This window comes from Nerophis lumbriciformis, linkage group LG06 (genome assembly GCF_033978685.3).
Source record: "Nerophis lumbriciformis linkage group LG06, RoL_Nlum_v2.1, whole genome shotgun sequence".
Taxonomy (NCBI): Eukaryota; Metazoa; Chordata; class Actinopteri; order Syngnathiformes; family Syngnathidae; genus Nerophis; species Nerophis lumbriciformis.
The window spans coordinates 2,065,951-2,083,450 of record NC_084553.2 but is presented as its reverse complement, the minus strand read 5'-3'; the positions used below and the strand labels follow the sequence as shown (position 1 = coordinate 2,083,450).

General features: G+C 40.1%; 1 protein-coding gene across 1 annotated transcript in view; it reads left to right on the top strand.

The window, feature by feature from the left end:
- Window positions 1–17,500, top strand: part of LOC133608228 (protein MTSS 2-like) — a 69,105-nt gene that overhangs the window by 13,060 nt on the left and 38,545 nt on the right. The window contains exon 3 of the mRNA XM_061963429.2: window positions 851–924. Coding sequence (XP_061819413.1) covers window positions 851–924 — 74 coding nt within the window. The remainder of the gene's footprint in view (window positions 1–850; window positions 925–17,500) is intronic.

Sequence of the window (17,500 nt, the reverse complement as noted above, 5' to 3'; positions counted from 1 at the left end):
ATCAAACATGTGATCATAACTGTGTTGGTACTAGTTATTAAAAGTGTGACTAAGTATCAAACATGTGATCATAACTGTGTTGGTACTAGTTATTAAAAGTTTGACTAAGTATCAAACATGTGATCATAACTGTGTTGGTACTAGTTATTAAAAGTTTGACTAAGTATCAAACATGTGATCATAACTGTGTTGGTACTAGTTATTAAAAGTGTGACTAAGTATCAAACATGTGATCATAACTGTGTTGGTACTAGTTATTAAAAGTCTTACTAAGTATCAAACATGTGATCATAACTGTGTTGGTACTAGTTATTAAAAGTCTTACTAAGTATCAAACGTGATCATAACTGTGTTGGTACTAGTTATTAAAAGTGTGACTAAGTATCAAACATGTGATCATAATGTGTTGGTACTAGTTATTAAAAGTGTGACTAAGTATCAACCATGTGATCATAACTGTGTTGGTACTAGTTATTAAAAGTGTGACTAAGTATCAACCATGTGATCATAACTGTGTTGGTACTAGTTATTAAAAGTGTGACTAAGTATCAACCATGTGATCATAACTGTGTTGGTACTAGTTTTTAAAAGTCTTACTAAGTATCAAACATGTGATCATAACTGTGTTGGTACTAGTTATTAAAAGTGTGACTAAGTATCAAACATGTGATCATAACTGTGTTGGTACTAGTTATTAAAAGTGTGACTAAGTATCAAACATGTGATCATAATGTGTTGGTACTAGTTATTAAAAGTGTGACTAAGTATCAAACATGTGATCATAATGTGTTGGTACTAGTTATTAAAAGTGTGACTAAGTATCAAACATGTGATCATAATGTGTTACAAGAACAACAGTCCTGGCAGCAGTGGCCTTCCTTGATGCCTTCCAGAAGGTTGCAGACATGGCGACCAACACTAGAGGTAACACACACACACACACACACACACACACACACACACACACACACACACACACACACACACACACACACACACACACACACACACACACACACACACACATAGTGTGATGAGTCATCATCGTCTGCTGCTAACAGCGCTCATTTACGTTAAGGAAGTAGTTTGACGTGTACTTTGGTATCAGGGAGGTGTAGCGGATTTTATAGACCAGGCTCAGTGCAAGTTGTTTGACTCTGTCCTCCACCCTGAGCCAGCCCACTTTGGAGAAGTGGGTAGGAGTGAGGTGTGATCTGGGGTGGAGGTCTAGGAGTAATCTGACTAGCTTGTCCTGGGATGTTTGGAGTTTAGATTTGAGGGTTTTGGAGGTGCTAGGGTACCAGGAGGTGCATGCGTAATCGAAAAAGGTGTTTATTATATTTATTTATCTTATCTTATACCCCTACAGACTTATTACCACACCCCTACAGACTTATTACCACACCCCTACAGACTTATTACCACACCCCTACGGACTTATTACCACACCCCTACAGACTTATTACCACACCCCTGCAGACTTATTACCACACCCCTACAGACTTATTACCACACACCTACAGACTTATTACCACACCCCTACGGACTTATTACCACACCCCTACAGACTTATTACCATACCTCTACGGACGTATTACCACACCCCTACAGACTTATTACCACACCCCTACAGACTTATTACCACACCCCTACGGACTTATTACCACACCCCTACAGACTTATTACCACACCTCTACGGACTTATTACCACACCCCTACAGACTTATTACCACACCCCTACGGACTAATTACCACACCCCTACAGACTTATTACCACACCCCTACGGACTTATTACCACACCCCTACGGACTTATTATCACACCCCTACAGACTTATTACCACACCCCTACAGACTTATTACCACACCCCTACGGACTTATTACCACACCCCTACGGACTTATGACCACACCCCTACAGACTTATTATCACACCCCTACAGACTTATGACCACACCCCTACAGACTTATTACCACACCCCTACGGACTTATTATCACACCCCTACAGACTTATTACCACACCCCTACAGACTTATTACCACACCCCTACAGACTTATTACCACACCCCTACGGACTTATTACCACACCCCTACGGACTTATTACCACCACACCCCTACGGACTTATTACCATACCCCTACGGACTTATTACCACACCCCTACAGACTTATTACCACACCCCTACAGACTTATTACCACACCCCTACGGACTTATTACCACACCCCTACAGACTTATTACCACACCCCTACGGACTTATTACCACACCCCTACGGACTTATTACCACCACACCCCTACGGACTTATTACCACACCCCTATGGACTTATTACCACACCCCTACAGACTTATTACCACACCCCTACAGACTTATTACCACACCCCTACGGACTTATTACCACACCCCTACGCACTTATTACCACACTCCTACGGACTTATTACCACACCCGTACGGACTTATTACCACACCCCTACAGACTTATTACCACACCCCTACAGACTTATTACCACACCCCTACAGACTTATTACCACACCCCTATGGACTTATTACCACACCCCTACGGACTTATTACCACCACACCCCAACAGACTTATTACCACCACACCCCTACAGACTTATTACCACACCCCTACGGACTTATTACCACACCCCTACGGACTTATTACCACACCCCTACAGACTTATTACCACACCCCTACAGACTAATTACCACACCCCTACGGACTTATTACCACACCCCTACGGACTTATTACCACACCCCTACAGACTTATTACCACACCCCTACGGACTTATTACCACCACACCCCTACAGACTTATTACCACACCCCCTACAGACTTATTACCACACCCCTACGGACTTATTACCACACCCCTACGGACTTATTACCACACCCCTACAGACTTATTACCACACCCCTACGGACTTATTACCACCACACCCCTACAGACTTATTACCACACCCCTACAGACTTATTACCACACCCCTACAGACTTATTACCACACCCCTACGCACTTATTACCACACACCTACAGACTTATTACCACACCCCTACAGACTAATTACCACCACACCCCTACGGACTTATTACCACACCCCTACAGACTTATTACCACACCCCTACAGACTTATTACCACACCCCTACGGACTTAATACCGGTCATTTTAGTGTCAGCTGCGGATTTGGTCCATTCTTTGATCAAAAGAGGGAAACCGCACCGTAGAGGAAAGAGAGCGGGAGCCCTCACCTCAAGAACATCAAATTACTTCATCAAAGGCCCTCTCCATCCGAGAGGAGGATTTACGCCGGCAGTTCTTGAGGCTGAACACGCGGTAGGCCCCTGGGCCGGATGGTGTCTCCCCCTCCACCCTGAGACACTGCACGGATCAGCTGGCTCCTGTCTTCACTGGCTATGCTGCGTGCCGTCCTGCTTCAAGACCTCCACCATCGTCCCTGTCCCCAAGAAACCACTGTCGCGGTGGCACTGACGTCTGTGGTCATGAAGTCCTTTAGTCCCATGGTCCTGCCCCACCTCAAGGACATCACCGGCCCCCTCCTGGACCCACTGCAGTTCGCCTACAGAGCCGACAGGTCTGTGGACGATACAGTGAACCTGGCCCTCCACTTCATCCTGGAGCATCTGGACTCCCCCAGGAACCTATTCCAGTATCCTGTTTGTGGACTTCAGCTGTGCCTTCAACACCATCCTCCCTGGACTGCTACGAAACAAGCTCTACCAGCTCAGCGTGCCCGACTCCCTCTGCAGTTGGATTAATGACTTCCTGACGGACCGAAGACAGCACGTGCGGCGGGGGAAGATTGTCTCGGACAGTCGAACCATGAACTCTTCTCCCTGTATACAAACTGCTGCACCTCCAGTCACCAGTCCGTAAAGCTGCTCAAGTTTACGGACGACACCCCCCTCATCGGGCTCATCTCGGATGGCGACGAGTCCGCCTACAGGAGAGCGGTGGACCGGCTGGCGTCCTGGTGCAGCCTCAACAACCTTGAGCTGACAGAAGACAGTGGAAGTCCCCCTCACCCTGATTGACTCTCCCACCCCCGTCTCCATCATGGACTCCTTCCGTTTCTTGTGCACCACCATCACCCAGGATCTCAAGTGGGAGCCGACCATCAGCTCCCTCATCAAGGAGGCCCAGCAGAGAATGTACCTCCTGCGGCAGCTGAGGAAATGTAAGGTGCCGACCGAGATGCTGGTGCAGTTCTACTCAGCCATCATCGAGTCCATCCTCACCTCCTCCATCACCGTGTGGTTCCCCGGCGCCACAGTCCGGGACAAGCATCGACTTCAGCACATCGTACATGCTGCTGAGAAGGTGATTGGCTGCAAGCTCCCACCCCTCCAGGACCTGTTCTCCTCCAGGACCAGGAGGCGTGTGGGTGGGATCACAGCTGACTTTTCTCACCCTGGACACAAACTATTGTCCCCTCTCCCCTCAGGCAGGAGACTACGGTCCATCCAGACCCACACCTCCCGCTACCCGAACAGTTTTTTCCCCTCGGCCATCAGGCGCATGAACAATGACAAGATCTGATAACGCAGTTTCAGCTCTTTTTATTACCAAATCTGTGTTATGTCTTTTATGTTGCACCATTGCACCAAGTCCAATCCCTAGTTTGTGAACCCGTTGTTGATGATGATGATGATGATGATGAAGATGATGATGGCTGGTAGCACATCGGCGTGGATACGTATGTGAGTGGCAGCTCAGAGTGTTTGCGGGGCAGCGTGACAGAGCCTCCTTTGTGTGCCTGTGGAAGTGACAAGTGCTCCTTGGCTGGCCAGACTTGATTTGGCCAACATAACGAGGCCGTCGGCACGGCGACACAAAGGAGGACCTGTGTGCTCCACAGTGCAGGACTGTTCCTGACCAAGGACTCCACTGGACCACAGACACAGTGTCCACTGTCATGGTGGACTGTCCATGTCCCACAGTGACCAGGTAAGACCCAGGGACAGACTGCAGTTCTAAACCTGGCAGCAATTGAATCAGGCCCGACAAGCCCGACTTGTGGTTCTCAAAGTGGATTCCAGGGTTTCTTTGGGATGGTCTAAACTGACTCTGACACAGTCTGTAACTGACAGTTCATTAGGTTCTCAAAGTGGACTCCAGGGTTCCTTTGGGACGGTCTAAGCTGACCCTGACACAGTCTGTAACTGACAGTTCATTTGGTTCTCAAAGTGAACTCCAGGGTTCCTTTGGGACGGTCTAAACTGACCCTGACACAGTCTGTAACTGACAGTTCATTTGGTTCTCAAAGTGGACACCAGGGTTCCTTTGGGACGGTCTAAACTGACCCTGACACAGTCTTTAACTGACAGTCCATGTGGTTCTCAAAGTGGATTCCAGGGTTTCTTTGGGATGGTCTAAACTGACTCTGACACAGTCTGTAACTGACAATCCATGTGGTTCTCAAAGTGGACTCCAGGGTTCCTTTGGGACGGTCTAAACTGACCCTGACACAGTCTGTAACTGACAGTTCATTTGGTTCTCAAAGTGGACTCCAGGGTTCCTTTGGGACGGTCTAAACTGACCCTGACACGGTCTGTAACTGACAGTCCATGTGGTTCTCAAAGTGGACTCCAGGGTTCCTTTGGGACGGTCTAAACTGACCCTGACACAGTCTGTAACTGACAGTTCATTTGGTTCTCAAAGTGGACTCCAGGGTTCCTTTGGGACGGTCTAAACTGACCCTGACACAGTCTGTAACTGACAGTCCATGTGGTTCTCAAAGTGGACTCCAGGGTTCCTTTGGGACGGTCTAAACTGACCCTGACGCAGTCTGTAACTGACAGTTCATTAGGTTCTCAAAGTGGACTCCAGGGTTCCTTTGGGACGGTCTAAACTGACCCTGACACAGTCTGTAACTGACAGTCCATTTGGTTCTCAAAGTGGACTCCAGGGTTCCTTTGGGACGGTCTAAACTGACCCTGACGCAGTCTGTAACTGACAGTTCATTTGGTTCTCAAAGTGGACTCCAGGGTTCCTTTGGGACGGTCTAAACTGACCCTGACACGGTCTGTAACTGACAGTCCATGTGGTTCTCGTATTATCTAGGGAACTCAAGTAGAACCAGAGAATCATCCGGGAACCAAATGGGCTCGCTACCTTCTTGTAGCTGTGCGTCCTCTCCGTGACGAAGGGTGGTGGTAAGTCAGGCAAGACCCGCCTTGCGGTGCTTCTGATTGGTTCATTTTGCCTGGTGCCGCCCGTGGATGGTTGGAATCCGGCTCCAGGGACCGATAGCATTGGTCACAGCAAAAACTGTATATTGAGTAGTGGATGGGGAAATATACGTGTGAGAAATCTCAAGTGTGGTGCGATAAAGGCTTAAACTGTGTGAGTGTCTTTGAAAGAAATGTTCAACATAGTTAAATAAATGTTCAACATAGTTAAATAAATGTTCAACATAGTTAAATAAATGTTCAACATAGTTAAATAAATGTTCAACATACTTAAATAAATGTTCAACATAGTTAAATAAATGTTCAACATACTTAAATAAATGTTCAACATAGTTAAATAAATGTTCAACATAGTTAAATAAATGTTCAACATAGTTAAATAAATGTTCAACATAGTTAAATAAATGTTCATCATAGTTAAATAAATGTTCAACATAGTTAAATAAATGTTCAACATAGTTAAATAAATGTTCAACATAGTTAAATAAATGTTCAACATAGTTAAATAAATGTTCAACATACTTAAATAAATGTTCAACATAGTTAAATAAATGTTCAACATAGTTAAATAAATGTTCAACATAGTTAAATAAATGTTCAACATAGTTAAATAAATGTTCAACATAGTTAAATAAATGTTCAACATAGTTAAATAAATGTTCAACATAGTTCAATAAATGTTCAACATAGTTAAAAAAATGTTCAACATAGTTAAATAAATGTTCAACATAGTTAAATAAATGTTCAACATAGTTAAAAAAATGTTCAACATAGTTAAATAAATGTTCAACATAGTTAAAAAAATGTTCAACATAGTTAAATAAATGTTCAACATAGTTAAATAAATGTTCAACATAGTTAAATAAATGTTCAACATAGTTAAATAAATGTTCAACATAGTTAAATAAATGTTCAACATAGTTAAATAAATGTTTAACATAGTTAAATAAATGTTCAACATAGTTAAATAAATGTTCAACATAGTTAAATAAATGTTCAACATAGTTAAATAAATGTTCAACATAGTTAAATAAATGTTCAACATAGTTAAATAAATGTTCAACATAGTTAAATAAATGTTCAACATAGTTAAATAAATGTTCAACATAGTTAAATAAATGTTCAACATAGTTAAATAAATGTTCAACATAGTTAAATAAATGTTCAACATAGTTAAATAAATGTTCAACATAGTTAAATAAATGTTCAACATAGTTAAATAAATGTTCAACATAGTTAAATAAATGTTTAACATAGTTAAATAAATGTTCAACATAGTTAAATAAATGTTCATCATAGTTAAATAAATGTTCAACATAGTTAAATAAATGTTCATCATAGTTAGTACAGGACATGGTTATGTAGCAGCTGACAGTTTGTTTTCACCTCAGTCCTATTCTGTCATGTAGAAACAACAACAACAACACACACACACACACACACACACACACACACACACACACACACACACACACACACACACACACACACACACACACACACACACACACACACACACACACACACACACACACACACAAATGTCACGCAAAGGATGCTCCCCTTGCATGGCAATCCCGTGTGTGTGTGCGTGTGTGTGTGTGTGTGTGTGTGTGTGTGTGTGTGTGTGTGTGTGTGTGTGTGTGTGTGTGTGTGTGTGTGTGTGTGTGTGTGAGACACGGACTCTCCTCCACCAATCACAGTCAATCTGGGTCACATGTGCGAGTGCGGTTGCCAGGCAACAAGCAGAAAGAAAAAGTGTTGCAGCCAATTGAGTTTTTCTGTGAGACACGTTAGGAAGTGTTTGATAAGATGATGAATGATAAGATGATAAGTGATAAGATGATAAGTGATAAGATGATAAATGATAAGTGATAAGATGATGAATAATAAGATGATAAGTGATAAAATGATGAATGATAAACGGATGAATGATACGATGATCAGTGATAAGATGATAAGTGATAAGATGATAAGTGATAAGATGATGAATGATACGATGATAAGTGATAAGGTGATAAGTGATAAGATGATGAATGATAAGATAATAAGTGATAAAATGATGAATGATAAACGGATGAATGATACGATGATAAGTGATAAGATGATAAGTGATAAGATGATGAATGATACGATGATAAGTGATAAGATGATAAGATGATAAGTGATAAAATGATGAATGATAAACGGATGAATGATACGATGATCAGTGATAAGATGATAAGTGATAAGATGATAAGTGATAAGATGATGAATGATACGATGATAAGTGATAAGGTGATAAGTGATAAGATGATGAATGATAAGATAATAAGTGATAAAATGATGAATGATAAACGGATGAATGATACGATGATAAGTGATAAGATGATAAGTGATAAGATGATGAATGATACGATGATAAGTGATAAGATGATAAGATGATAAGTGATAAAATGATGAATGATAAACGGATGAATGATACGATGATCAGTGATAAGATGATAAGTGATAAGATGATAAGTGATAAGATGATGAATGATACGATGATAAGTGATAAGGTGATAAGTGATAAGATGATGAATGATAAGATAATAAGTGATAAAATGATGAATGATAAACGGATGAATGATACGATGATAAGTGATAAGATGATAAGTGATAAGATGATGAATGATACGATGATAAGTGATAAGATGATAAGATGATAAGTGATAAAATGATGAATGATAAACTGATGAATGATAAGATGATGAATGATAAGATGATAAGTGATACGATGATAAGTGATAAGATGATAAATGATAAGTGATAAGATGATGAATGATAAGATAATAAGTGATAAAATGATGAATGATAAACGGATGAATGATAAGATGATGAATGATACGATGATAAGATGATAAGTGATAAGATGATAAGTGATACGATGATAAGATGATAAGTGATAAGATGATGAATGATAGGATGATAAGTGATAAGATGATGAATGATAAGATGATAAGTGATAAAATGATGAATGATAAACTGATGAATGATAAGATGATGAATGATAAGATGATAAGTGATAAGATGATAAATTATAAGTGATAAGATGATGAATGATAAGATGATAAGTGATGAAATGATGAATGATAAACGGATGAATGATAAGATGATGAATGATACGATGATAAGTGATAAGATGATAAGTGATAAGTTTTAAGATGATGAATGATAAGATGATAAGTGATAAAATGATGAATGATAAACTGATGAATGATAAGATGGTGAATGTGGAGTGGGATAGGGACTAAAGAGTGACACAAAGAGACATAAAGGAACATAAAAGGACAAAGGGACACAAAAAGACATACAGACACATATAGGGACACAAAGAGACATAAGGAGAAATGAAGGGGCACAGAGTAACATAAAGGGACACAAATAGACATAAAGGGAGTGACATAAAGGGACATAAAATGACATAAAGGGACGTAAAGAGACCAAGGGACATAAAAAGACACAAAGGGACACAAAGAGACATAAAGGGACACAAAGAGACAAAGGGACATAAAAGGACATAACGAGATGTAAAGGGACATATAAAGACACAAAGGGACAGAAAGAGACATGAAGGGACATAAAGAGATATAAAGGGACATACAAAGACACAACTAGACATAGAGGGATATAAAGAGACACAAAAGGACACAAAGAGACATAAAGAGATATAAAGGGACATAAAGAGACACAATTAGACATAAAGGGACACAAAGGGACATAAAGAGACATAAAGGGATATAAAGAGACACAAAAGGACACAAAGGGACATAAAGAAATATAAAAGGACATAAAGGGAAGTAAGGAGACCAAGGTACACAAAGAGACATACAGAGACTCAAAGCGACAAAGGGACATAAAGAGATATAAAGAGACATAAAGGGACACAAAGAGACATAAAGGGACACAAAGAGACATAAAGAGACACAAAGGGACATAATAAAGAGATATAAAGGAACAAAGAGACATAAAGAGACACAAAGAGATATAGAGAGACACAAAGGGACACAACGAGACATAAAGAGACATAAAGGAACATAATAAAGAGATATAAAGGAACAAAGAGACATAGAGTGACGCAAAGAGATATAAAGAGACATAAAAGGGACACAAAGAGACATAAAGGAACATAATAAAGAGATATAAAGGAACAAAGAGACATAGAGTGACGCAAAGAGATATAAAGAGACATAAAAGGGACAGAAAGAGACATAAAGGGACATAATAAAGAGATATAAAGGAACAAAGAGACACAAAGAGATGCAAAGAGACATAAAGGGACATAATAAAGAGACACAAAGGGACATAATAAAGAGATATAAAGGAACAGAGAGATATAAAGAGACGTAAAGGGACATCATAAAGACATATAAAGAGACATAAAGGGTGTAAATCAAGAGACTTCTTGTCCTACTGCTCATGTTGCTGTCAGTGTTTGTTTGTGTGTCGCTCACTTCCTGCTGCTCCATTCACACACACCCTCCCTCCCTCCATCCTCCCTCCCTCCACCCTCCCTCCATCCTCCCTCCCTCCATCCCCCCCTCCCTCCATCCTCCCTCCATCCCCCCCTCCCTCCATCCTCCCTCCATCCTCCCTCCCTCCATCGCCAGCTTTCCCACGGGCTGCGTTACCATGGCAACAGTGTCAGCGTTGCCAAGCTTCCAGGGACCTGAAATGTTTTCATTCTGCACACACACGCAACAACCTAAATGTGTGTGTGTGTGTGTGTGTGTGTGTGTGTGTCTGTGTGTGTGTGTGTGTTTGTGTGTTTGTGTGTGTGTGTGTTTGTGTGTGTGTGTGTGTGTGGGGGGGGGGGGGGGGGGGGGGAGCGGACTACATTACCCACAATGCTATATTTAGAACACTGCAGTGTGTGACTCAGCACTGCTCATTCTCTTATTAGCACTGTTGTCATGGCGACCAGCATCCCTCTGTGTGTGTGTGTGTGTGTGTGTGTGTGTGTGTGTGTGTGTGTGTGTGTGTGTGTGTGTGTGTGTGTGTGTGTGTGTGTGTGTGTATTGATAGGTTTTTAGGGCACCTATCATCCATTACAACTCTAACTTTTGACCTTGATGCTATGCTACCAATGCTAGTATTGCTAGTAATGCTAGTGATGCTAGTGTTGCTAGTGATGCTAATGAGGCTAGTGATGCTATTGATGTTAGTGATTCTAGTGATGTTAGTGATACTAGTGCTGTTAGTGATGTTAGAGATGACTAGTGCTGTTAGTGATGTTAGAGATGCTAGTGATGCTAATGAGGCTAGTGATGTTAGTGATGCTAGTGATGCTAGTGATGTTAGTGATGTTAGTGAAGCTAGTGATGCTAGTGAGGCTAAGTGATGTTTGTGTGTCTGCTCTGATGTTTGTCTTGATCAGTTAACACACACTGGCTGCTTAGTGATGGAGTCTCCTTGACATCATCAGTGTTTCCTCCTCTTATTGTTGTCATGTGACCATGCAGGAGACGGCTGTCACCATGGCAACACAGGCCCCACCTGCTCTGCTCTGGGGCCTTTATTTGCTTCCTTCCTGTTATACATGATCTATAATCAATACACTATCTAGTATCTGATACACAATCTATAATCAATACACTATCTAGTATCTGATACACAATCTATAATCAATACACAATCTAGTATCTGATACACAATCTACGATCAATACACAATCTAGTATCTGATACACAATCTATAATCAATACACAATCTAGTATCTGATACACAATCTATAATCAATACACAATCTAGTATCTGATACACAATCTATAATCAATACACAATCTAGTATCTGATACACAATCTATAATCAATACACAATCTAGTATCTGATACACAATCTATAATCAATACACAATCTAGTATCTGATACACAATCTATAATCAATACACAATCTAGTATCGGATACACGATCTATAATCAATACACAATCTACGATCAATACACAATCTATAATCATTACATGATCTATAATCAGTACACAATCTAGTATCTGATACACGATCTATAATAAATACACAATCTAGTACCTGTAATCATTGTAGTACCTGTATAGTACCACGATACTTGTATATTACTACGATATTTGTGTAGTACCACCATACCTCTATAGTACCACGATACTTGTATAGTACCACGATATTTGTGTAGTACCACCATACCTCTATAGTACCACAATACTTGTATATTACCACAATACTTGTGTAATACCACAATACTTCTATAGTAACACAATACTTCTATAGTACCACAATACTTGTGTAGTACCACGATACTTGTATAATACCACGATATTTGTGTAATACCACAATACTTCTATAGTAACACAATACTTCTATAGTACCACAATACTTGTGTAGTACCACGATACTTGTATAATACCACGATATTTGTGTAATACCACAATACTTCTATAGTAACACAATACTTCTATAGTACCACAATACTTGTGTAGTACCACGATACTTGTATAATACCAGGATATTTGTGTAGTACCACCATACTTCTATAGTATCACAATACTTGTATATTACCACAATACTTGTGTAGTACCACAATACTTGTGTATTACCAGGATATTTGTGTAGTACCACGATACTTGTGTAGTACCACGATACTTGTATATTACCAGGATATTTGTGAAGTACCACCATACCTCTATAGTACCGCAATACTTGTATATTACCACGATATTTGTGTAGTACCACCATACCTCTATAGTACCACAATACTTGTATATTACCACGATACTTGTATATTACCCCAATATTTGTGTAGTACCACCAAACCTCTATAGTACCACAATACTTGTATATTACCACAATACTTGTGTAATACCACAATACTTCTATAGTAACACGATACTTCTATAGTACCACAATACTTGTGTAGTACCAAGATACTTGTATAGTACCACGATACTTGTATATTACCACAATACTTGTATAGTACCACGATACCTGTATAGTACCACGATACTTGTATATTACTATGATACCTGTATAGTACCACAATGCCTGTATAGTACCACGATACCTGTATATTACCACGATACTTGTATAGTACCACGATACCTGTATAGTACCACGATACTTGTGTAGTACCACTATACTTGTATATTACCACAATACTTGTATAATACCACGATACTTGTGTAGTACCACTATACTTGTATATTACCACGATACTTGTATATTACCACGATTCTTGTGTAGTACCACGATACTGGTATATTACCACAATACTTGTATAGTACCACAATACCTGTATAGTACCACTATACCTGTATATTACCACAATACTTGTATAATACCACTATACTTGTGTAGTACCACGATACTTGTATACTACCCGTATACAGTACAAACCAATGTTGTATTGGCTCAGCCAGAGTAGGACCCCAAATGCAGAGTAGAAAAAGAAGGCAAGTAGGGTGTAACGTCAGGAGCACTCGGACTAGAAGTACTCAGGTGATGATGAGCATCAGGTGTGTGGGCGGGTGGCCACGCCCCCTAACCCAGCAGCCAGGTACGGCAACAGAAAAGGACATAGTCGACAGCAGAGCTGGCAGGTCATGACATAAACATGACATAGTTCATGTCGTTAGCAGGGTTACTAAAATACTACATCATTGATGTAATTTCGAAAAAACTGAAATACTACATCACTGATATAGTTGGCAGGATTACTAAAACACTACATCATTGATGTAGTTGGAAAGATTACAAAAAACCTACTTAGTTGATGTAGTTGGAAGGATTACATAAAAACAACATCATTGACACAGTTGGCGGGATTACAAAAACTACATCATTGATGTAGTTGGAAGGATTACAAAAACTACATTGATGTAGTTGTCAGCATTACTAAAACACTACATTATTGATGTAGTTAGAAGGATTACATCATTGATGCAGTCGGTAGGGTCACTAAAACTACATCACTGGTGTAGTTAACAGGGCTACTAAAACTTCATCATTGATGTAGTTAGCAAGATTACAAAAACTACATCATTGTGTGGTGTTTTGTGGTGTTGTGTGGTGTGGTGTGGAGTTGTGTGGTGTGGTGTTGTGTGGTGTGGAGTTGTGTGGTGGTGTGTGTTGCGGAGTTGTGTGGCGTGGTGTGGTGTTGTGTGGTGTGGTGTGGTGTTGTGTTGTGTGGTGTGGTGTAGTGTGGTGTGGTGTGGTGTGGTGTGGTGTGGTTTGGTGTGGTGTTGTGCGGTGTTGTGTGGTGTTGTGTGGTGTGGTGTGGTGTGGTTTGGTGTGGTGTTGTGCGGTGTTGTGTGGTGTTGTGTGGTGTGGTGTTGTGTGGTGATGTGTGGTGTTGTGTGGTGTGGTGTGGTGATGTGTGGTGTTGTGTGATGTGGTGTTGTGTGGTGTGGTGTGGTGTGGTCTGGTGTTGTGTGGTGTTGTGTGGTGTGGTGTAGTGTGGTGTGGGGTTGTGTTGTGTGGTGTGGTGTTGTGTGGTGTGGTGTGGTGTTGTGTGGTGTTGTGTGGTGTAAAGTGGTGTGGTGTTGTGTGGTGTGGTGTTGTGTTGTGTTGTGTGGTGTGGTGTGGTGTGTTGTTGTGTGGTGTTGTGTGGGACACCAAGGGACATAAAGGGACACCAAGGGACATAGAAGGACATATATGGACATAAAGGGACATAAAGGGACACCAAGGGACATATAGGGACATATATGGACATAAAGGGACATAAAGGGACACCAAGGGACATAGAGGGTCACAAAGCACCAAAACAATTACATCTGGTGTCATGTGACCTAGTCTAGAGATGTATCATGTTGCCATGGCAACCTGCACCCCTGTGTGTGTGTGTGTGTGTGTGTGTGTGTGTGTGTGTGTGTGTGTGTGTGTGTGTGTGTGTGTGTGTGTGTGTGTGTGTGTGTGTGTGTGTGTGTGTGTGTGTGTGTGTGTGCAGCAGCCAACATTCCTGAGTCAGGCTGCAGAGAGTAACTGCTCTGTCACTTTAACAAGCGTTGCTAGGCAACAGGAAGGAATGGCAGCATCAGCAGCTGCTTGATGTGTCGTCATCATGGAGTCACTTTCTTTCTTCTCCTTAAACATTTGATCACATGACCATCCATAAACATGTACATTGGCATTAGTAAAGTGCTGAGTCAGCATTAATGTACATTGTTATCATTAGTAAAGTGCTGAGTCAGCATTAATGTACATTGTTGTCATTAGTAAAGTGCTGAATCAGCATTAATGTACATTGTTGTTATTAGTAAAGTGCTGAGTCAGCATTAATGTACATTGTTGTCATTAGTAAAGTGCTGAGTCAGCATTAGTGTACATTGTTGTCATTAGTAAAGTGCTGAGTCAGCATTAATGTACATTGTTGTCATTAGTAAAGTGCTGAGTCAGCATTAGTGTACATTGTTGTCATTAGTAAAGTGCTGTGTCAGCATTAATGTACATTGTTGTCATTAGTAAAGTGCTGAGTCAGCATTAATGTACATTGTTGTCATTAGTAAAGTGCTGAGTCAGCATTAATGTACATTGTTGTCATTAGTAAAGTGCTGAATCAGCATTAATGTACATTGTTGTTATTAGTAAAGTGCTGAGTCAGCATTAATGTACATTGTTGTCATTAGTAAAGTGCTGAGTCAGCATTAGTGTACATTGTTGTCATTAGTAAAGTGCTGAGTCAGCATTAATGTACATTGTTGTCATTAGTAAAGTGCTGAGTCAGCATTAGTGTACATTGTTGTCATTAGTAAAGTGCTGTGTCAGCATTAATGTACATTGTTGTCATTAGTAAAGTGCTGAGTCAGCATTAATGTACATTGTCATTAGTAAAGTGCTGAGTCAGCATTAATGTACATTGTTGTCATTAGTAAAGTGCTGAGTCAGCATTAGTGTACATTGTTGTCATTAGTAAAGTGCTGAGTCAGTATTAATGTACATTGTCATTAGTAAAGTGCTGAGTCAGCATTAATGTACATTGTTGTCATTAGTAAAGTGCTGAGTCAGCATTAATGTACATTGTTGTCATTAGTAAAGTGCTGAGTCAGCATTAATGTACATTGTTGTCATTAGTAAAGTGCTGAGTCAGCATTAATGTACATTGTTGTCATTAGTAAAGTGCTGAGTCAGCATTAATGTACATTGTTGTCATTAGTAAAGTGCTGAGTCAGCATTAATGTACATTGTTGTCATTAGTAAAGTGCTGAGTCAGCATTAATGTACATTGTTGTCATTAGTAAAGTGCTGAGTCAGCATTAATGTACATTGTTGTCATTAGTAAAGTGCTGAGTCAGCATTAATGTACATTGTTGTCATTAGTAAAGTGCTGAGTCAGCATTAATGTACATTGTCATTAGTAAAGTGCTGAGTCAGCATTAATGTACATTGTTGTCATTAGTAAAGTGCTGAGTCAGCATTAATGTACATTGTTGTCATTAGTAAAGTGCTGAGTCAGCATTAATGTACATTGTTGTCATTAGTAAAGTGCTGAGTCAGCATTAATGTACATTGTTGTCATTAGTAAAGTGCTGAGTCAGCATTAATGTACATTGTCATTAGTAAAGTGCTGAGTCAGCATTAATGTACATTGTTGTCATTAGTAAAGTGCTGAGTCAATATTAATGTACATTGTTGTCATTAGTAAAGTGCTGAGTCAGCATTAATGTACATTGTTGTCATTAGTAAAGTGCTGAGTCAATATTAATGTACATTGTTGTCATTAGTAAAGTGCTGAGTCAGCATTAATGTACATTGTTGTCATTAGTAAAGTGCTGAGTCAATATTAATGTACATTGTTGTCATTAGTAAAGTGCTGAGTCAGCATTAATGTACATTGTTGTCATTAGTAAAGTGCTGAGTCAGCATTAATGTACATTGTTGTCATTAGTAAAGTGCTGAGTCAGCATTAATGTACATTGTTGTCATTAGTAAAGTGCTGAGTCAGCATTAATGTACATTGTTGTCATTAGTAAAGTGCTGAGTCAGCATTAATGTACATTGTTGTCATTAGTAAAGTGCTGAGTCAGCATTAATGTACATTGTTGTCATTAGTAAAGTGCTGAGTCAGCATTAATGTACATTGTCATTAGTAAAGTGCTGAGTCAGCATTAATGTACATTGTTGTCATTAGTAAAGTGCTGAGTCAGCATTAATGTACATTGTTGTCATTAGTAAAGTGCTGAGTCAGCATTAATGTACATTGTTGTCATTAGTAAAGTGCTGAGTCAGCATTAATGTACATTGTTGTCATTAGTAAAGTGCTGAGTCAGCATTAATGTACATTGTCATTAGTAAAG